The sequence below is a fragment of the Pseudochaenichthys georgianus genome, chromosome 21, assembly GCF_902827115.2.
Source record: "Pseudochaenichthys georgianus chromosome 21, fPseGeo1.2, whole genome shotgun sequence".
NCBI classification, from domain to species: Eukaryota; Metazoa; Chordata; class Actinopteri; order Perciformes; family Channichthyidae; genus Pseudochaenichthys; species Pseudochaenichthys georgianus.
In genome coordinates this window covers 2,316,448-2,338,212 of record NC_047523.1, presented here as the reverse complement: position 1 = coordinate 2,338,212, position 21,765 = coordinate 2,316,448, and the positions used below count along the sequence as shown (strand labels likewise).

Sequence of the window (21,765 nt, the reverse complement as noted above, 5' to 3'; positions counted from 1 at the left end):
TGGAAAGGTCCGTTTCTCGTGGCTGTTCTTTGCCGGTGCGGTCCCTGTCTTCCTCTCCTTCTTCATCGCCACGCTCCTATGCCACTACAATAACTGGGACCCTGTGCTGGTGGGGCTGAGGAGAGCGTATGTCTTCATCTGCAGAAAACATCGCATTCAGAGGTACAGTTCACTGTCCGGCTTCAGAGGGATCACAAGGACCCTTCACTCTGACAGTGTCTAGAATCTGCTAGCATTAACACTATTACCAACAGTCGTAGTGGCACGCCATAGATCAGGGGTGCTCAACCTTTTTTGAACCGAGAGCTACTTTTAAAGTTGCCAGTCTGCCGAGATCTACCAGTCCAAATAGAGAGGCGTAGCCATTACTGACAGCCTACTGCCAGGTAAATACACACTTCTACTTGTATAAAACTGACCTTTGTACGATTAATACTCCATAAAATACTGCAGATCCTTTATCTTTCCTCTTTCTAGTCTACACACATACAAGTATTTAACTGAAGCTACACAACAGTGTTGTTGATACAGAGTTGGAGTTTATTCACACGTCACTACAGTGGGTAATGTTTTCAAGAAACATTGAACAGTGCTGCCACATATGACACAGGAAGAAAGAAAATACTCTGAACCCTCTGTTTGCCATTATATAAAAATAGTGTTGCTACAAAAGTATAAATTAGGCTTACTAATAAGACGACTCAGATCTGAAGCTACACAGGAATCTGCTGCCAGACTGTCACTCCTGTTGACACGGACAACGTCAGCGAACTAGTGCCCACTGCCCACCAGCCACGCCCATTTTGTATCTGTTCTAAATGTACCTTAGAGGAATATTTTGTAATACTCTTATCAACATACGAGTGGACAAATATGCTTTATGCAAATGTTTGTTTATTATCATTGGAACAATGATATTGAATATATCCTGAATATTCTCAACACAACAACCTGGAGCCTCTCTCTCTCTCACACTCTCTCTCTCACTCTCTCTCACACTCTCTCTCTCACTCCCTCTCTCTCTCTCTCTCTCTCTCACACTCTCTCCCAACCCTGTGCACTTCTCTGCACTGAGCCAGTTGCTCAAACAGACACGCCTGTTTACAGGTGTCGGCGAAATGCCGCTCCTCTGTCTTCATAGCAGTCAAAGCACGAGACTGAAGTTTGTGGGTTGAAACAATGCGCTGTGATGTGCAGTCGACACGTTGGATGCGATCCGAATGATCTAACGCAGCCCCTCGTCCTCCACAGTGTTGAGCCGTAGCCCCCCATTTAGCTATCGCTGTTGTTGTCCAGGCGTCTCCCCGGAAAACTTTCAAGCGTGGTCTGCCGCAAGCAGTGTGCTTGGCTTGCTGTTTAAAACACCTTTTTTTGTATCCATAACTCTCGCTAGAATCTCCCTCCATCCAACTAACAACAACAACAACGTCAAGCCTTTGGGCTCTGAAACTACGGGGCGGGCCGAGGACAAATACACATGCGTTAATCGCACGTTAAAATAATTAGTGGCGTTAAAAAATGTTGCGTTATTAACGCGTTAACTTGACAGCCCTAGTAAACATATAAACACAGCGTAAAACAGATGGAAAATAATAAAACCAAAATAAATCAATAAAAAATGGATCACTAAACTAAACTAAAATCACATTAAAGTCATTCTAAAAGAGTGAGTTTTGAAAGTGGTTTAAAAGAGCTGAGGGATGTTGCTGCCCTGCTCTCCTCTGCAGAGGCCTTCCTTTGGTTGGTCCTGGACTCAGCAAAGTGAAAGAAAACAGGCATATCGCTTTTGTCTTCCTCTTAAAGTGTCAGGGTGACAGAGTTCAAGCTTTGAAAGTTTGAAATAGAAAGTGATTTATTTTCATTGTATGGTGGTGTTTGCCCTAAAAATGAATTGACCTTATCTTTGACACACACTTCCAGGCTTTTCTTCTCACAAGGACAATAGAGATGCCGAGTGTGCAATCACATGAGCATGCTTCCCAGACTGCTCTCTTCTTCTTCGAACGCATGTTCCCATTTGGTGAGGGATGATTTTAATAATGATGCTCGTCAAGAAGACGATGATTGACACCTGCTTCCCCCGCCCACAGATTGCCAGAAGACAGCGAGCAGTGTGAAAGCCTTATTCCTCTACACAGCGTCTCCCCCAGCGAAGGAAGCTTCTGCTCGTGATCCAGCAGCCAACGCAAGTAAAGGATCATTCAGATGCATACATACAAGACAACTCTTACCCCACATGGACATTTCCAAACTTCCCAAAAAACTATTTAAAACAATGTTGTTATTCCTGGTTTGATTTTTGTGTAAAGTTATGAGGAACAAAAAAATCCGTTATTAAATCAAGAGCAATACTTCGATACAGTATAGTAAAACAAGCCTTTGCTTAACAAATGTGGCAATATCTTTAGTAACTGCATCCTCTGTATTTTTGAAAATCACAAGGCTGAATGAATGCATGTTTCTGATGCACAATGACGGATGATGTTCCTAATCACCAATCCAGAGTTCTTATCAACGCTGCTTCGCCCTCAGCGTTACAAAGTCTTTCAGATGTTTCGGTATTGGCCAACCTGGAAGTTAGCATCGCCAGGACTGCCTCGACAAAAAGCAATGTGATTTTTCCATGGAATTCAGAATACAGCAAAAAATCAGATCTGTGTCCAACACTCTTTTATGATACTTGAGTGTTTAATTCAACAGGATTATCTCCACTTATTAACTCCACTTTATGATTAAAGCGTAAATGCAATCTCCAGAAGTCAAAAGCTATGGTTGGGCTATAAAGGAACTACAACACGGTCACATGACTTCACATTAACACCGCTAAGCTAAAGGCAGCTAATGTTTAGCGTGATTTAGAAGTGTTATTTAGACACGTGTTAGCAGCCTCTGTTTTATTGACACATAGGGGCTCCAGACATTCACCAGTGCGGTATTTACTGACGGAGAACACAACGTAGAAAGTGTAGCGGCTGCATCCCCACGGTTAGACGAGAGGAAGCATCCCACTTTTCCTTTCCTTGGCCTTCAGGGCGTGCTACACCCTTTGTTCTCTTTGGGAGACGACCAAGACTGTCAACCGGAGGGTAAGAATGTCCTTGGGGCATCCTCTGCCGGACCCCCCGAAAGGGACTGTGGTCCATCAACTACAGTCTCTCAGAATCCTGTTGAAAACACTGTAGCAGTGCAGTTGACCCTGAGCGGAGTTAGAGAGAACAGCTTTGGGTGGGATGGTGAGTCCCAGGCAAGAGTATCCTGCCCTGCCTTGCTTTGCCCGTCACTAGTCCAGCCCCCCCAGTCGGAACGATAACTATGCTGTGAACTACCTGTCTGCAGAAGACGTCAGAAACACAACTCCAAAGAAGGGCTTATGTTGCTTCATGTCTGCTAAATCTGATAATAGGCAAGAGTTTGCCAGCACATTACTACAGAAACGCTGCAAGGTGATAACATGTCAATGCTTTGCTCTCAAATGCACGCAAACGGCCAAACACATTTTCAGGCACCATTTGAGTAGGTTAGCGTCCCAACACTAGGATTTCTGTATCATCTTCTCTCAGTTGTTTTTCTTTGAACATCTGTCTGCGCCCGCAGTGTTTGGACTTTGTGCTGAGTAAGAGGGACGGGAGACAAGCTGGACAGGATGATCCTCACGTAAATATTTAGCATCTGAGATTGGCCGCCCACTTTGCAAAGTCTGCTGTCTGTTCACGACTCGCAGGTTTAGTCAAGCTTGTCTCAGCGGCCTCCAAAGCCACACAGTCATTTCCAGCAGCACACATTCTGCACTCAGTGTGAGGTTCTGAAAGAGCCGTTAGTGGAGAAAGAAGGAAGTGCAATTTAGGACGAACTTAAGCCTGTCTGGGTGTGAGGTGTCAAATGGAGGAGCCAGTGTTTCCCCTACCATTGTCTTGGAGGGGCGCTGCGCCCCGCCAACGAAGCCCCGCTCGCCCCGCCAACGGAGCCCCGCTCGCCCCGCCAACGGAGCCCCGCTCGCCCCGCCAACGGAGCCCCGCTCCCCCCGCCAACGGAGCCCCGCTCCCCCCGCCAACGGAGCCCCGCTCGCCCCCTGAAATTCAAGGTGTTTAAAAAAAAAATTATAATTATTTTTTTTAATTATTTTTTTTAATATATATTTATATATAGCACCAAATTGCAAATAATCTATATCTACTGTCACTTTTCACCTTGAACATGTGCTCTTTTATTAAATAAACTAAACGCTTTCATTTGAAGTTGTGAGTTTAGTGTTTTTGACCCTAAGAAACATGATGCACTAATCAATAACAATAATCCACAGCTCCTCTCTGCTCCAGAGGATTTAAAAAATATATATCCCAATGCCACCCCCCCCCCCCCCCACGCTGAGACAGCACCCCCCCAAAGCAGTAAACCTAGGGGAAACACTGGAGGAGCAATAGTATGTGTGTCCACTTGCACAAAAGTGAGTTTGAAACTCGGGATTATTAATCGATTAACCTTTTGATTATTATTTTCAGGTTACATGCTCAGTACCTGACCATATTTCAGTTTTAATGATGGGAAAATAAGAAAAACATCAAATCTCCACAACAGAGAAGCAGGGACTGCCCAATGTTTGGCAGATGATTAACATTTAGAATGGATCTTGGTAATACTGAGGTCTTCAGAGTGTAGAGGATGTGGCTTTTTCATATTTCATTTTTGGGGAATTTCATTTACACACTGCAAACGTTTAAATGTTGTCTCAAAGTCTTCTCTACACTGCCAGGGATTTCTGAAATCTTTATTTTGTTCAATTTAAGTCAAATATGAAATAGTGCATCTTTAAACCACTAGAATCAGCAGACTAACTGCCCCTACACACGGCGGCGTGCGTTGCCGTTTCAACGCTTCTGCCCATTCACTTTGAATGGGGTGACGTCACGATTCACCAACCTTTTTAAGCCCAAAATCACCGACCTCGGCCTAGGTGAAAGGCGAGATCTACCTATTGCAGAATTGAGTGAAAAAGATGGCAGTGAATGACTGTTACGATGAAGGCTCCATAATCAGCTCACGGCATATAGGCAGGGGTAAAGTGCTATTTTGTATGAGTGGGGGGCGGACCTCACCTCCTCTAGGGGGGTCCTCACCTCCTCTAGGGGGGTCCGGGGGCATGCTCCCCTGGGAAGATTTATTTTTAAATATTGAAGTGAAAAGCATCAATCTGGTGCACTAAGACCAACATGAGGAGATCTATGGATACCTCTCTCAGCACCCAGATGAAACAGAACTGGAAACAGATTTTCTTTTTCCTTATGGATATTTTACAAATCACTCCCCTTTTTAAACTGTAGTCTTGTTTTACTGCCATATAGTATTTCATACCTGTTTTTCAGTTAGTTGCAATGCTGTTAACAGCATTGCAACTAACTGTTATTCTACGCACGAAAAGTTTATTATTATTATTCCGCCGACTTATTTTGGCCCTCTTCTTCTCCCGCATTGAACATCGCAGAAACTCCGTTCAAACATCAAAACGTTCAGCTCGGTCGGGAATCGATGGCTATTACTTTTCTCATTCATAACTTTCATAATTCCAGAGATACATCCCATAATACATCGCATTTTTAACCATTGAAGTCAATGGAGAAAATCTTCAACTTCAACAAATCTTCATGCGACTTCAACTGCTAACTGTTCATTCATACTTTCACTCAGAAACCTCATTCCAACTTTAAAATGTTACACATCTTGCTGACATTATTTGCGTAAAACAACTTTTAAATCTGATTCTTACTTTTAGAGATATTAAACATTGTTCAGACCTGGTTTTAGAGGTTTTCTTCAGATTTTAACATTAACTAGAGTGCGTGATGTCACAGCTAGAGGGTAGAAAATCTTGAAATGTACCTTCATATATATTTTTTAAAACTGCCATAATTCCCAAACCCTACATTCCTGAGACATACTTTTTCATGACAAACGTAGGAAAACATCTCGTAGCTTGAAAAATGACAAATAATTAAGCAAAAATAATTAAACAAAATGCCTCTTGAGGGCATGACGTGACAAAAACTTTCAACATGCCTCCATTAAAGCCCATTGTAATTTCAGGCTGATATTTCCTCACAGCAGCAGCCGCACACCTTTAGTTAAACTGCCAAAAAGGCCACATTATTAACCCGAAACTACACAAAAATTACACTTCAGATACTCAACTTCCTTGACATGCTTCACGTTTTGAAATTTCACAGATATCTGTTACGGTTCTTCCACAAAACGTTCACATGTAAGACGTTCATCTCTCATTCAGAACAATGGAAACGTTTTTTCAGCGCGCAAAGGCCACATGCCAGGGCACAAAGGCCATTGAGGAAAAAATTCAGATTTGGAGCTTACAAATAAATAACTTCACTTTCTAATGACAAAAAACAAATCACTTTTTTAATATCAATAATCGTATCATCATATAGGCCTATGCCTCCTTAGTATTACCGTATATAAAATGAAATACTTTACTTACTGAATAATTAGTGTTTGGTATGTTTTCCATCTACTACTTCTCCCATTCACAAATCCGAAATGAAATCTAAAAATCAAAAATCAAAAATTCTATTTATATGTAACAAATATATTCCATTTCAGAGCAGAAGAAACAGCCTTCAAGGGTCAAACTCTGCACATACATCATTCAGCAGTGCACTGTGAAGCTCCAACATCCAACTGTGTGTGTGTGTGTGTGTGTGTGTGTGTGTGTGTGTGTGTGTGTGTGTGTGTGTGTGTGTGTGTGTGTGTGTGTGTGTGTGTGTGTGTGTGTGTGTGTGTGTGTGTGTGTGTGTGTGTGTGTGTGTGTGTGTGTGTGTGTGTGTGTGTGTGTGTGTGTGTGTGTGTGTGTGTGTGTGTGTGTGTGTGTGTGTGTGTGTGTGTGTGTGTGTGTGTGTGTGTGTGTGTGTGTGTGTGTGTGTGTGTGTGTGTGTGTGTGTGTGTGTGTGTGTGTGTGTGTGGCTCCTCATATCTGTTCAGAAACTAGACAAAAGTTAAACAAGTACAAACCACAGACTGTCTGTGTCATGACGAATACAGTCGCTGCTTTAATTCTGTCTTTAGGACGTTGTTGTGAGTTTGGACGGAGCAGCTACAACGTTAGTTTAGCCTGATCGACCCAATCTCCATTCACAAAACGCGCATTTTAAAAGGTTTTGCTTGCCGTCTTGTCTGCACACTTGTCAAAGCATTAAAGCATGGTTTTTACTAACCGTTATCAGTATTTAGTTACTTCGGCATCATTTTGAAACGTGTATTACAATTAAATCACGGTAACATAGGTTAATTTGGTCGTAGTTTTTACAGTATTTACATGGATATAAGCCCCGCCCCCTCTCCAGCGCGCAGAATATTCGCATTGTGTCTGTTGTGAACGCAGCATAATGCAGTTCAGAAACCTGTTCTGACGCTTTTAAAAGCAACTTTTAACAGTGCGAGGGGCCCAAAGGCCATGGTGGCCGTAGGACGTATAATTATTTGTGGGGCATAACGGCCAGACCGAGGGGCTACGACGCCCATGGCCGCCGTGAAAATCCCACCCTGGTGCCAACAGTCCAGCCGTGAAGACATCTACGGGACAGTTTTGAGATTTCTTCAAATGCCATTGCCATGGCAACACAATGCTCGCCTTGAAACACGGTTTTCTCATAATTTCAGTGAAAATACTCCAAACAGCCCAAAACTTCACAGGTTTGATAACGATGCAGCCAACAATGCATCTAAGCGTAGTATGGGGTGTCATCAAATGCCGTTGCCATGGCGACAGACCACTCGCCATGAAACACGATGAGGCTGTAAGTCCAATCGACACGGTCCAATCGTCCCCCAATCTTCACTTGTATATCACCAGTCCATGCCTCAACAGCTCTACGCCAAATCTGAGATCTCACTATATGCCGTTTCCATGGAAACGCATCCCTCGCCATAAAACATGATGTCACTATAACTCCTATGCAAATGTTCAAAGATTGCTCAAACTTCACATGTGTGCTAACAGTCCAGCCGTGAAGATAGCTACGTGACAGTTTTGAGAATTCTTCAAATGTCGTTGCCATGTCAACACAATGCTCGCCATGAAACACGGTTTTCTCATAACTTCAGTGAAAATACTCCAAACGCCCCAAAACTTCACAGGTTTGATAACGATGCAGCCATCAACGCATCTAAGCGTATTATGGGGTGTCATCAAATGCCGTTGCCATGGCGACAGATCATTCGCCATCAAGTTAGTTCAGAAGTTTGCAGTTCAAATATTCTGCTGATTTTCCAAGCCTTTTTAATTTATTTTCTTCTCTCATCACACATTCAAACCCCAAGTGTTCATGTATCATTTCAATCTAAATTCTTCACTTTCTTCTTACACATTACATTTTAATCTAAATGATTCACTTTCTTCTTACACATTACATTTCAGCATAGCAGTTTAGCATCAACATTTTTTTTTTTCATAAAGCATTCCCACTAGCAATTTCTTCAGGAATTGCATTCTCTAGTTTATTCTCTTATTGTTTGTATAACTATAATGATCATATGAAGGTGTGCCGCGGAAATAATCTTTTGAATAATTTGTGACAAAACTGTTCTTAACACTCACCTGAGCCCCTCAGTCTGAGAGGGGAGGACTCTCCGCCAGTTTGTTGTGGAACAAACGGCTCCTTATGTCCGTTAGTGCAGCTAGCTAACCAGATGCTAACATCACGGTCCCCGCTAGCACCGGTCCCTCTCTCTCCCTCTCTCTCTATCACACTAAATCATAGACTGTATGCGCTATTGCCACACACACGCATTTAGATGTGCTATTGCCACACACACACACACAGCCGAGCATGAATGACACAAGCACACGTGTATTTCCATGCAACTCTCTGATTGGTCTGGTGACTTGCCTCTGTTGCATTCACTGAACACGGGAAATTGCAGTCCTGCCGTCCTCTCTTGTGTCATGACTAGGGATGTCCCGATCACCTTTTTTTGCTTCCGATCATTTGATTTTGACAATCTGCCGATACCGATTTTTCCCGATCCGATCTTTATGCAATGCATTAAGAGAAAAAAAAGGTAACAGATAACGGCTGGTCATCCAACGCGATGAATTCAGCTATCTTGGCTGTTATTTTTTTGGCCTTTTCACTGTTCTGGGGCAGTTTCTCTTTCCTTTTTAAAAGTCTCTGAAAGTGTCGGTTGTTTCAGTGCCGTTACCCGAGTGGCCGCTGTGTACTCGTCGTGTTGTTGTTGGTGTTTGTTTCTCAGGTAGCGTATTAGATTGGTCGTGTTGAACGTAGCTCTGTTCTTTCCACCACGCGGAACCTCCGCCTTGCAAACATTGCATCTGGTTGTTACACTGCCTTCGCTTTCAATTTTATAATACTTCCAAACTCCTGACATTTTCTCTGTCCCGACTCCCGAGTCACCAGCTGAACGTAGCCTCTCGTTAGCTTACTGCTACTATTAGACACTGCGCCCACTCTGTTGCCAGATTTCAGAGAAATAAGCAACCACGTCTGAAAACAAGCCCAAAAGATGCAACACATACATGATGTTGTGTAATTTTAAACCAAAACTAAGGCCTCAGGATGACTTTAAGACGTGAACATGGTCATTTTTGTTTTGTAACATTAAATAAAATAATAAAAATATTTTTAATTCCCGATCCCCGATTTTTTCCTCCCAATTCCGATCTTTTGAAAATCACGTGATCGGCTCCGATCCCCGATCACGTGATCGGGACATCTCTAGTCATGACTCATGAATGATGAGGTTCACGTAAAGCACGGTTAATGTATTATATTATTGAGGTGTCTCAAATATACGTCAATCAAGTGGCACCTGCTAACGGGGGGTTTACATCTAAAAACGTACTTTTCAAACATTATTATTTTTATTTCTTTTTTGTTTCTGTTTTTTTTTAACGGTCCGCGATCTACCCGCACCACACTCGCGATCGACTGGTTGGCGACCACTGGTGTAGGGTGTGTAGGGCTTGGTGTATGCCGTGTAGGGGTAGTGTGTAGGGTAGTGTGTAGGGGTAGGGCGTAGGGGTAGGGCGTAGGGGTAGTGTGTAGGGGTAGGGCGTAGGCCTAAATTCCCTCCAAACTGTAGAATGTAAAATCCTCCCATGAGTTAGTCATATTTTCACATTAAACACATGAAATAAAAAGATCGTTGGTCCTGCTGTATTAATCCAGCTGCCTGCACACTGAAGTCAATTTGCCAAATTGATTGACCATTTTTTTTAAAGCACCACATATAATTGTGCACCCCTACATCTCTGTAGATTAATATTTATAAAGTATTTATACTTCTATATTACACTAGCCGGAATAGTTTTCTCAGTTTTCTCATACTTGTTTTCTTATTTGTCTCCAAAGGTGGTGAATGTGGATCTCTGAGCTGACGATCTGGATCTTTCAGAGACATTGAACTACCCCAGTGCCTCCTTTAAATCTATTTATTTTCTACAGTGTTGAGACGTCACAAACATTTCTACAAGCTCTTTTATATTTCCATGTTCCAGTCAGACTTGAGACTTTTCCTTTAAAAGATGTTCACGTTATTCCTTTGTAAAAAGAAACCTAATGGTTCTCAAGGTGCTGGACATGAACAGTGATTACCATATTGTTATGTGACCAAATGAAGCGGTACATTTTAAACTTGATCATAACACTAACGGAGATACAGTAACTTTGTGTCTTAAAAATGTGAGTTCCGAGTTCACACAACATTTTTCAGGAGCAACCCTGTTCTGTTCTGGATGTTGTCTGTCTGTTGAAGCGTTGCTCCTTCTTTGTGAAATATGTGTGTGAAGCAGACACATTTTCACAAATGACAATCTGTAAGACGTTGATTCGGTTGACTTTGACGGAGAAAGCTTGCTTTTTTATATACCAGCAGTGTAATCAACTTCATATGGTAGTCATAAAAACAGCACGGTGATGACGTCATCTTACTCGGGTGAAGACCACACCTTTCAGAGTAACCTGCTTTAGAGCTCCAGTTACACCACCCTGATGGAATTGAACAGCTTAAAGGGGAAGTTGGTATTGTTTAAGGGGGGCTGTAGAAGGCTCTATCCACAGGCGATGTATCACCTTCAGAAGATGGGGGAGAAGCTGTGCATACTGATAGCACTGTCACTGCTACACTGCTCGTGCTCCGGTCTGATCTCCACACGGCGTCTACTGGAGGACATGCACTGCCTATGGAGAGCCAGCTCATACAACCCCACTTCCAACTATCCCTTTCAAATCTGCCAGTGCAATCCTGCGTTATTTAATGTGAGTCTCTTTCACTGAGACAAACTGAGTCTCATATGGAGAAGAATTGAAGCCCACTACAGCTGAATAAAGAAGCAACACCAGCACTTTGCTTCAGTGATGAATCATGAAGACAAACTGTGATTGAGACATAATCCTTGTCTTTGAATATGAAGTCATGACGAGTCTTTAGCGATAAGCTACAAAGGCCTTGCTGCAATAACGTGTCTCTTGTATGAACAGATTCCTTTTCATAATGGCTGTAAATACTGTACACGGTAGTATCAGTTTTGTTGCATTTCAGATAACCACTACAGATTCCTGTCTGAGATTGTGTATATTGTATGTGTCATTGTTAATGAAGTGGACCAGAGGAAATGTTTGCAGCCAAAGTGTTGTACTGATAGTATCACATGGAGTGGAAGGTTGTATTTGATCCTTTTCTTTCTTCAGCACAAACAGATGTATTTACTGCCTGTGGTTTCATGTGATGTCTCTTAAGCAGCCTCAGTGTGTGTCATAGAATCCAGGATGTTAACGCTTCAGTTGAAGGCAAAGTGTCCATGCTATTCCACATCCTGATGGAGGTCAGATGTGTATTTTAATGGAGTGTTTGTTGCACTCAGCGCTGACGGCACGTATGAAGCGGCCTGTGGGGAGGAACTAACGGGACCACACTTCTCTTGTTCTTTATTGAACCTGCTGTGCTTTTGCCAATCAGTCAAGTACAAAAGCTTTTTAGGATGATTAGTTTGTTCAGATGTCTGCCTTGACATTCTTTTTTTATTTTCATCTTTTATCAACGGTGCTTGTGGAGTCATAGATATGATTATATTTCTTTCTCCTCTTCTTTGTCTTTTTTTTCTGAGAAATGTCTTTTTCCTTGAAGTTCAAATGAATGTTATAAAATGTAATAGTAGCTTCCCTTGTATCAACCTCAACTCTTGAAGTCTGTTTTCATACTTGCACTGCACTAATAAACAAGTCTTTTTAAATCTCTGTTAAATGGCTTGTTTCTGCTGGACCTCTGCAGTCAGACGCTCATGTTGGTCAGGTGTTTCTGTAAGGTCACGAACAGGTCAGTGGCGCGGTGCATTGCAGTCAAAGTGCGGCATGAGATGGTGAACATTGCTAACACTATGTGGATGTATTCGGGTAAACATTATACCTTACCATTTCCCCTTGTGAGCCTTTAAATGAGGTTTCACAGGGAGGTCAAATCAAAAACATTTATACAACAAAAATGACTGGTCAATGAAAAACTGAAAGAAATGTACGATATGGCAGCTCAAAATTGGTGAACGCATTTAGCCTTTTTTTGGTTTTAATTCATCTAAAACTTCATAAATCACATTTATTGTTATCTTTCTGCTAAAAAAGGAAATGTATTGAATATGAAAAATGTGCGGAAAAAGAGCAGGAAGCTGTATCCAATGACAGAGAAGCAGGGCCCTGTTCACACACATTCACCTCTTCATCACATACGCGTCACAAAAGCATGCAATGTTCTGCTTCAATATGCTCTTTGAAAACATTTCGAAAGAGAGCTTCTGTATTTCCTTCAGTGGAAAGTGGAGCATTATGGTTATTCATTCAGCTGATGGAGGCCAAACTAAAGTCTTGTGGGGGCTTGTGCTGCTGAATGCCGACAAACAGTGCATGCAATGCAATGATGTATCATCCCATTGGGCAAAGACTAGAGGCCTTGATGTTGAGTAAAAAGCTGCCAGTATGTAAGACATTAAGAAGGACACATTTAAGGTCAGTTGGAGTATAACATATGTTTTCTCTGAGGCTTTAGTAGACCTGTACTCTTTTAATCTTTGAAGTATATATGATATAAATTATAACACATGAAACATGTCACATGCCAGCAAAGTATGTTGCCCAATTAAGTTTTATTTTTAAATTAAGCCCACTGTCATTCATAAACCAGAATGATAACATGTAACGCGCACCTTTTGAGGATTTAACCATTTTTTTCTTGTGTTTTGTTGTGACTATTCCTTTGAAAAGCATCCAGTGTTCTCCTCAGTGTTTAAAGGAAGCAGTCTTATCTTTGAAACACAGGAAAAGCAGCTTCTCTCAGAATATCATTGAATCAGCCACCCGCATGTTAGCACCTGATTCCTCTGTTTCTGCTGTATTTCTCAATATAAACATCCCCATGAACTCACTGGAACACATGTGATTACTCCACCTACGCATCGCGCCTGGATTTTTTCAGTCCGGTTCCGGGTTGAACTTTTCAACTTTTGTTTAATCAATTGTCCACTTTTCTGTCTTTAATACAGGGCTGTTCTCTCCAGCTCTCACCGTCAGCTCTTCTCTGAATGTCTCTCCGCTGCTCCATCTTTGTCTTTAACACGATCTCCATCCAACTACAGTGTTAATATCAACCAACTTGTTTATTTGGTCAAAGTCAGGCTCGACTCAAGGTTCTACTTGGTTTCTAAGTTGCATACATTTGTATGTGTATTTAGGGGAATCTCTAGTCCCAACAACAACTTGAAGCAAAACGAGTGTTGGTGTGAAGGGGAGGCGCGTTAGCTGATGATAAGAAGTGAAACCTGGCCTCAGCACTCGCTGCCTGTTGCAGAGTTTAATGTTTAACCGCCCTGCCCTGCTGGGTGGGAGGAGGTGTGTGTGAGCACAGTGTTGGCTAACACTTTGCTCACACTGACACCACCAGACTCTGGACTGGAACGTGAAAGTGCTCTGCGGGATCCTAGGAGATCATCAGGGATAGGAGGAGATGAACCAGGCTCAGAACCACTCACTGGATTTCTGGGGTTAAGAGACCAACTATTTAGAAGAGTGCTGATGATATTTCCTACAGTGGTGTGTAACCTACTGTGATTTGGAGTTTACCGCTCCATGGAAAACTGTCCTTGAAGAACCAGGGACAAAGACAAGCCTTCATTGTAAGTTGTTATCTTGGAAAGCGGGTCTCTTGTGGATCCAGGCTGTAATCACAGAGGCTGCGCCCAGCAAAACTGATAAGCTAACCGACACAAATCTGAGCTCTGTGACCATGGATGAGGAAGGTGAGATAGCAGACTTGAAAGACTGGACTGAGCTTGAACCCAGCTACCCCGTCAAAATCCTTCTCACAATCTTTTACAGCCTCATCCTGGTGACTGGCATCGTGGGCAATTCAGTCACTATCAGAGTGACGCAAGTGCTGAAGCGTAACGGCTACCTGCAGAAGAACGTCACGGACCACATGGTGAGCCTGGCCTGCTCCGACCTGCTGGTGCTCCTCATTGGCATGCCGGTGGAGCTCTACAGCGCCATCTGGTTCCCGTTCACCACCGCAGAAGGGAATGCATCCTGTAAGATCTACAACTTCCTGTTCGAGGCTTGCAGCTACGCAACCATCCTCAACGTGGCCACGCTTAGCTTTGAGCGCTATGTGGCTATCTGTCACCCGTTCCGCTTCAAAGCCCTGGGTGGAAAACGCACCTCTGCCCTCATCACCTTCGCTTGGCTGGTTTCTGTCCTCGTGGCCCTGCCCCTGCTGGTTGCCACGGGAACGCAGGGACACATTCCCTTAAAACAAGATCTGCCGGTCCAGAATGTGACCTTCTGTACCAACCTGCGGGAGCACTGGGTAATGTACAGGGTCAGCATCTTCGTAGCCTTCATCGTCTACATGGTGGTGTTGGTCTGCGTGGCCGTCATGTGCCGGGCCATGGCCCTCGTCCTCCGGAGGACTCTAGGGTCCGGGGAGAGCAGCACCAACGGGGTCCAAACAGCACCAAAGCATGAAAATGCAAAGGTCAAGACAGCAAGGAAGCAGACCATCGTTTTTCTTGGTAGGTTGTTGATTCAATATTTCAAAAATACTAATTGTTCTGCCAACTGTGTCCCCTCAAGAAGGGGCTTGAGCTTCTTCCTATTAAGTGTTATCCCTGCTGAGGCCACACACACGCTGGCATGGTTTACTCTTCTGCTTGAGTAAGTAACCTTTATGTTAACGTGCATGTGATGGGATTATATATATATATTGCAGGGCATAGGCATCTCTCAAAGGTGTAACAAAAATGTTACAGTGTTATTTTTGGGTCATTGTGTGTGTGTGTGTGTGTGTGTGTGTGTGTGTGTGTGTGTGTGTGTGTGTGTGTGTGTGTGTGTGTGTGTGTGTGTGTGTGTGTGTGTGTGTGTGTGTGTGTGTGTGTGTGTGTGTGTGTGTGTGTGTGTGTGGACTAGCATTACTATACTTGTGGGGACCTACATCCGTTTACACAGTCACGTGTGGGGACTCGCCTCCCTTATGGGGACCAATTGGAGGTCCCCATAAGGGGGATCATTAATTTTAGGGTGAAGACTTGGTTTGGTTTAGGTTAAGGTAAGGGTTAGGCATGTGTTGGTTATGGTTAAGGTGAGGATAAGTCTCTAGGAAATGCATGTAAGTCAATGTAATGTCCCCTGAAGTGTGTGTGTGTGTGTGTGTGTGTGTGTGTGTGTGTGTGTGTGTGTGTGTGTGTGTGGGTGTGTGTGTGTGTGTGTGTGGGTGTGTGTGTGTGTGTGTGTGTGTGTGTGTGTGTGTGTGTGTGTGTGTGTGTGTGTGTGTGTGTGTGTGTGTGTGTGTGTGTGTGTGTGTGTGTGTGTGTGTCAAGCTGGGCTGTTTGGACATGTCTTCATCTGGGGGGTATACTACGAAGCAGGATTTTCGCTTAGCGGCTAAATTCAGGGGAAACTCCGGCTTTCCGGTCCTACGAAGCTGGTTCTCTTCTTAGCGGCTAGATCTCCATGGTAACTTATGCTTAGCGGCTAACCTGGTCGGGACCAGGTTAGGTTGCAGGCTAAGAGCTCAACTCAGTGAAAGCACCGCCTGCTGACCAATCAGAGCTCAGTGTGCGGAGTTTAAAGCGATCAAGTCACATCACAGGAGAAAGGAAATACAGAAAAGCTGCCGTCGCAGGAAAGATGGCCGGCAGAAATCACCGACTGTGTGAACGTGAACATGAATAGAATATCACCTCCATCTTCAGAGCAATCTGACTATTATAACATTAGCGTTAAGAAAGCTTACTTAAATATCTGCCACAACATAAGTACCCGGATCAGAGTACATTAAGTACAGTCTGCGGCATATCACTTCATAATGTATCATATATCTCCTGATCTGAAGCTGCGGCCCCACGAGGACGAATTCGGTCGTTTGCGTTACTGTTTAGTGTCATATAGACCGTTCGGCCACACGAGGACAACAGAATACGGCACTAAACGACTGAGGAAACGACAACGGGTCCCAAGGTGGATAGAAATGCATACGCCACTCTCTGGGGGGTCAAACAGCTCCGTGTGTGCGCCCTATACAGACATTTTCAGATCACTGATAGTGATTGCGCAATAGCCCCGCCTCTCCCCACCTCTTCTGCTCACCTCCGCTTACCCCGCGCCAGTGCTGAAGTGTTTCGCCACCAACAACAACAACAATGGCGGATCGCAGAGTTGCTATCGTGCTCCGGACGCTATTGACCATGCTACAGTTGTTTGTGCAACATCTACAGCAATAATGATGAGGCAATAGCTCCGCCTCTCCCCACCTCTGCTGCTCACCCCCACGTCAAAGTAAACTGCACCCTGAATTCAGATTATTTATCTTTCTCTCGCAAGTGAAGTCTAATTTGACAGGACGGAGACACGCAGCTCTGCTCACCTGCAGCTCCTCTCGCTGCAGCAAAACACACACTTCAAGTCAGATCATCACCCTTAGCTATTTTAATTACCTCTCAAACTAAACTAGTTATAAATATGTTTATTTTTACTGTCGGCCAGGTCACTCATTACTGGACCAGCTGCTGCATGAGACAGACACTGATGCTGTCCGAAGAGAGGGAGGAAAAAGAGAGGCTCCGTGTATTTTATCATTATATTATATAGAGTCGTTATTCATTTGTTTTAAAGCTCAATAAATAACAAAGAAGACCTTTGACCGGCACTTTTATCATTTTGTCCGGAAGATTTAAACTTTAATACACGCTGACTGGCGAAAAACTCTGCCCGGTTCCCTCGGCCCCCACCGCGGAGAATAAACAGAAGGGCAACCATGACAACCATGCTTCTTCGCTGATTTTGTGGAGGAAGTTACAGCGCCACGTACAGGCTCTGCATATGTACTGCAGCTTCTCCAGCGGTTGGAACTAAACGGAGCGGTCTCGTGTGGGCAGACACTATCCGGATAATTATTGCATGTGGACGGAAGCCGTTTGCGATTGCGTTTGCGTTAATCCTATGCGTTTAGCCGTTTTCGTCCTCGTGGGGCCGCAGCCTGAGTCAGCTGAGCCGTATCTGGCTGTGCAACACTCACAGTGTCACAGACTGTATGCAGAAGTATTATTTTAAGCAACACATAAGTTGACGAAACACTCGAGACAAATGTAATTGAAGTCAGATCGTGTTTTAGACGCGCAGTGATATCATAAACCTGTTAATGTACGCATTCAAACACTTTTGCCAGCTGTGTTCACCTTGCAGGTGCAGCTCTGTGGCTTTTATCCTGGATAAAGTGTTTAAGTCATGGATGTTTAAAGTTTAACTTCTTCATGTGTCTAATATTATAGTTGACTTTTCATTCAGGAAGTATGACGCTGCGCTGTCAGTACGCTTCTCCATGTTTGTGATTGGTCGAATGCTCCAAATACCACCCCTTTCATGTGAACGCGCACCTAACTAGATAGGACACGGCTGGCTGAGCGATCCACTTGATAACCAGCGTCGTAGGACAGTTTAGCGAGAGCGCGTATGTTTTGGATTAGGCCAACCGGCTAACTCGAAACATATCAGGTTAGGTTGAACCAGCATAGTAGCATAGGCCCCAGGTTATGCCTGCAGTGAGAACATCACACTGTGACTGCGTGACATGTGTAGTTCCAATGTTGTGACCATTCCTTCGATTGATTACACACACACACACACACACACACACACACACACACACACACACACACACACACACACACACACACACACACACACACACACACACACACACACACACACACACACACACACACACACACACACACACACACACACACACACACACACACACACACACACACACACACACACACACACACACACACACACACACTGTTGTGAATCGAGTGGCCCATGGTGGGGTTATGGTATGGGCAGGCGTATGTTATGGACGACGAACACAGGCCACTCGATTCACAACATTACCCTAACCCTACCCCTCACACCACATACTGACTGGTTTTCGGACCCCCCCAGACGGACCCCCCAATAAAGCAAAACTGCACGTTTCAGAGTGGCCTTTTATTGTGGCCAGCCTAATGACCCGTCTGCACTACAGGCAACGAAAAATGCTTTCAACGCTTCGCCCAATCAATCCCGTTTATGTAAATCCCGCCAGTACAAGCGCTAGCCAATCAAACCGCGTGCAAGCTGGGAGAGCCAGACCGCAGTTCATTTCCTCATATTCCAAACGAGAAATTACGGTAGCAAATCACCCGGTTCTTTACGACCAGAACTATTTACTGGGATACAAACCGGAGGAACCAGGCATGGAGGGAGGTGGCAGAGACAGTGGGTGAAACTCAGTGGCGTGTACAGACATTTATAGGGGCAGGTGCTCATGAGAAAAAAAAGGGCACCTTCTGAGTCGTCGTGGCGGTCTGGCGGTCGCCCGCACGCTGAAATTGTGCGCGCAAATTTGCCGGATAATGGCGGATTTTGTTCGTTTCTTTTCGGTTTTTGGTTACTCCTTCCATCTCTCCCTCATTTTGGTCATCATCAGAGAGCACTGTTTCTGAACCTGGTGCTGCTCTGGACTCTGACATTTCTGCTTCATCTGTGTCTGACTCAGAGATACTTTCTATGGATTTGTCTCCCTCATCTTAGATGGACTATTGCAGGACAGCAGGGGGCTGCTTCCCTGAGCCTGCTGTAGCTGCCTAGAATACAAACAATATAGAATATGATGTTTATTTCAATTATTTGGGTAAGGCAATGCAATGCATGACAACATTAAGACTCACCAGACTTTAACTGTCATGGCCACAATTCAACACCCTACCACTAGTTGTTGTTTTTTTGTCATTTGGCAAGTAGCTTCATGTCTGATGTAGTATCACCAAAGCACTTAGTGTGGTTAAAATAAATTGTGGGCCTCTCAATACAATTATATTATTATTTATTATTATTATTATTACTACTATTATTATCACAGTTCAAATCTGAGCATGAAAGGGCTCTAGACACAGACAGTTTGTCCCTTAACATGACTCTGACCTTTCTTCTTCATCTTCATCATTGATGATGGGTAAGAGTTCATCAGGCACATCTGCATCCTCATCTTCCTTGCTGGTGGGCTCAGGCTGCTTTACCCAGGAGAGCAGAGAGCTGCTTCCCCGGGCTGCTTGCTGTCTCTTTGTTTTTCTTTTCTTATCCTGTCTCTTCTTGGCATTATTCTACAAGTGGTAAATGCAAATGAGCTAAATCAATGTACTGCTCTGCTGTGCATGATAATTAAGGGTTCATCTCCGAGAAACATTTAACAGCAGCATTAATGTAAACCTATAAGGTTACTACTTATATTGTACTTTGAGGCATTTTTACTTTACTTGAGTATTTCCCATTTTCAATACATTTACTTCTACTCCACTACATCTCAGATGCAAATATTCTACTTTTACTCCACTACAATTATTTGAAAACTTTAGTTAGTTACTTTGTAGATTTTGATTAAGATTATTACAAAACATACATTTAATCACTTCAGCCCTAGCATAATGACGCATTGTGAGCGTAGATCTGCTATTTTCAAAAGTGCACAACGAGACTAAATGGATGGATGCAAGAAAAGAAGTGAAGTTATAGTTTAGCATCTGATTTAGGGGACTAAACAATACACTCGTTGTATTTGTTACCTGGTGGTTACTTACTTGGTCGTCACTAGGGCACTTTTAATCGTGCTGCTGCGTGCTGCTGCACCACACACCAGCCGTGGCCTGTCTGACTGACTCTGCGCGCTGCGCGTTCACGTTGAGAGCAGGGAAGGGAGGGGCTGCAGCCAGGGAGTTCCGCGGGGCACGTGTGGGGATGTCTGACAAAATTACAACGCGCATTTGGGGCATTGTTGTATATATTAGAAGCTTTTAATCCAGAATTGATCAATGAGCCATGAGCCACATACAGTACACTGTAAACAAATAAAATAAAAAACTGTAAAAAACGAACTTTCAAAAGGACACATTGCTGTCCAGAGGGCAAAACGGGCAGGTGCTCAAGCACTACCTAGAGTCTGTGTGTGCACGTCTCTGGTGAAACTGGTAGGTTTTCGCCTGTTTGGGGAGTTTATATCCAGTTTACTTCGCTTTAACATTGCTATTGCTTTGTATGCCGGGGGCGGGCGGGAGATTCCCGATTGGTTGTTGGTCGCCTTGGGCGCGAGAAATCGCCAAGCCTCAGACACGCCCAGCTTCAAGATTGGTTGATGCCTGTAGTGTAGACGGGCCGTAACCCACCTGTGCAATAATCATGCTGTCTAATCAGCATCTTGATATGCCACACCTGTGAGGTGGGATGGATTATCTCGGCAAAGGAGAAGTGCTCACTGTCACAGATGTTTTCAGATTTGTAAACAATATTTGAGAGAAATGGTTATTTTGTGTATATAGAAAATGTTTTAGATCTTAGAGTTCATCTCATGAAAAATGGGAGCAAAAACAAAAGTGTTGCGTTTATATTTTTGTTCAGTCAGTGTAACTACAAACAAAGAGTCAATATTTTTTCTAAGACCATTTAGTGCTTCACATAATAAAATACACAACGGCTGTAGCCTGATTATGCTTTAGGAGCTGTAGGTGTGTGTGGTACAGTGTGTAGGTGTGTGTGTGTGTGGTACAGTGTGTAGGTGTGTGCGTGGTACAGTGTGTAGGTGTGTGTGTGGTACAGTGTGTAGGTGTGTGTGTTGTACAGTGCGTAGATGCAGCGGACAGACGGGTCTCAGTTGGTTTGGTGTCCTCTGCTTACTTTTAATACTTGCAAATACAACTTTTGGCCCGTAATTTCAATTCCCCATTTCAGCGACCAGAGAGAGGAGGGGGGGGGGATATATCCAGTCTATGATCGTGTTACGTTATTATGAGAGTGCTCTCATACTTTAAATTGTATATAAATATATTTGTGTGTGTGTCCGCATCTGTAGTCTGGTATTGTCTCATTATACCGCACTCTCAATGAATTCAAAGTAAATATGTGGGGGAACAATGTTCAGCTGATCTAACAGAGATTATAAAATACAGCGCTATGACAAAACACTCGACAGATGATGCAGCTGTTGCCACGTCATAATGAATGGACGTCGCTTTAATATACTGCTCAGAGGAGAGGAGTTCTCATTTCTTTAAACGTCTGCTGCTTCCCCTCCTCTCTCCTCGGTCCTCCGCTCGCATCTCCTGTGGGCGGGACTAAGTCTCGAGGAGGAGAGTCGAGGAGGGGAAATGTAAGAATTGAGAAGCCTCTT

At 43.7% G+C, this 21,765-nt stretch overlaps 2 protein-coding genes across 6 annotated transcripts in view; both read left to right on the top strand.

Annotated features, from left to right (window-relative positions):
• Positions 1-12,260, top strand: part of LOC117466913 (solute carrier family 35 member F5-like) — a 32,920-nt gene extending 20,660 nt beyond the window's left edge. For 3 of the 4 annotated variants that reach the window (XM_034110420.1, XM_034110422.1, XM_034110419.1), the window contains exons 14-16: positions 8-162; positions 2,091-2,189; positions 10,377-12,260. In XM_034110420.1, the coding sequence (XP_033966311.1) occupies positions 8-162; positions 2,091-2,172 (237 nt within the window). In that variant the 3' untranslated portion in view covers positions 2,173-2,189; positions 10,377-12,260. The remainder of the gene's footprint in view (positions 1-7; positions 163-2,090; positions 2,190-10,376) is intronic. The other variant, XM_034110421.1, reaches the window with a different exon arrangement.
• Positions 12,261-13,930: 1,670 nt separating this feature from the next.
• Positions 13,931-21,765, top strand: part of gpr39 (G protein-coupled receptor 39) — a 48,982-nt gene continuing 41,147 nt past the window's right edge. The window contains exons 1-2 of one of the 2 annotated variants that reach the window (XM_034110246.2): positions 13,931-14,308; positions 14,388-15,079. In XM_034110246.2, the coding sequence (XP_033966137.1) occupies positions 14,488-15,079 (592 nt within the window). In that variant the 5' untranslated portion in view covers positions 13,931-14,308; positions 14,388-14,487. Of the gene's footprint in view, positions 15,080-21,765 lie in introns of both variants that reach the window. The other variant, XM_034110245.2, reaches the window with a different exon arrangement.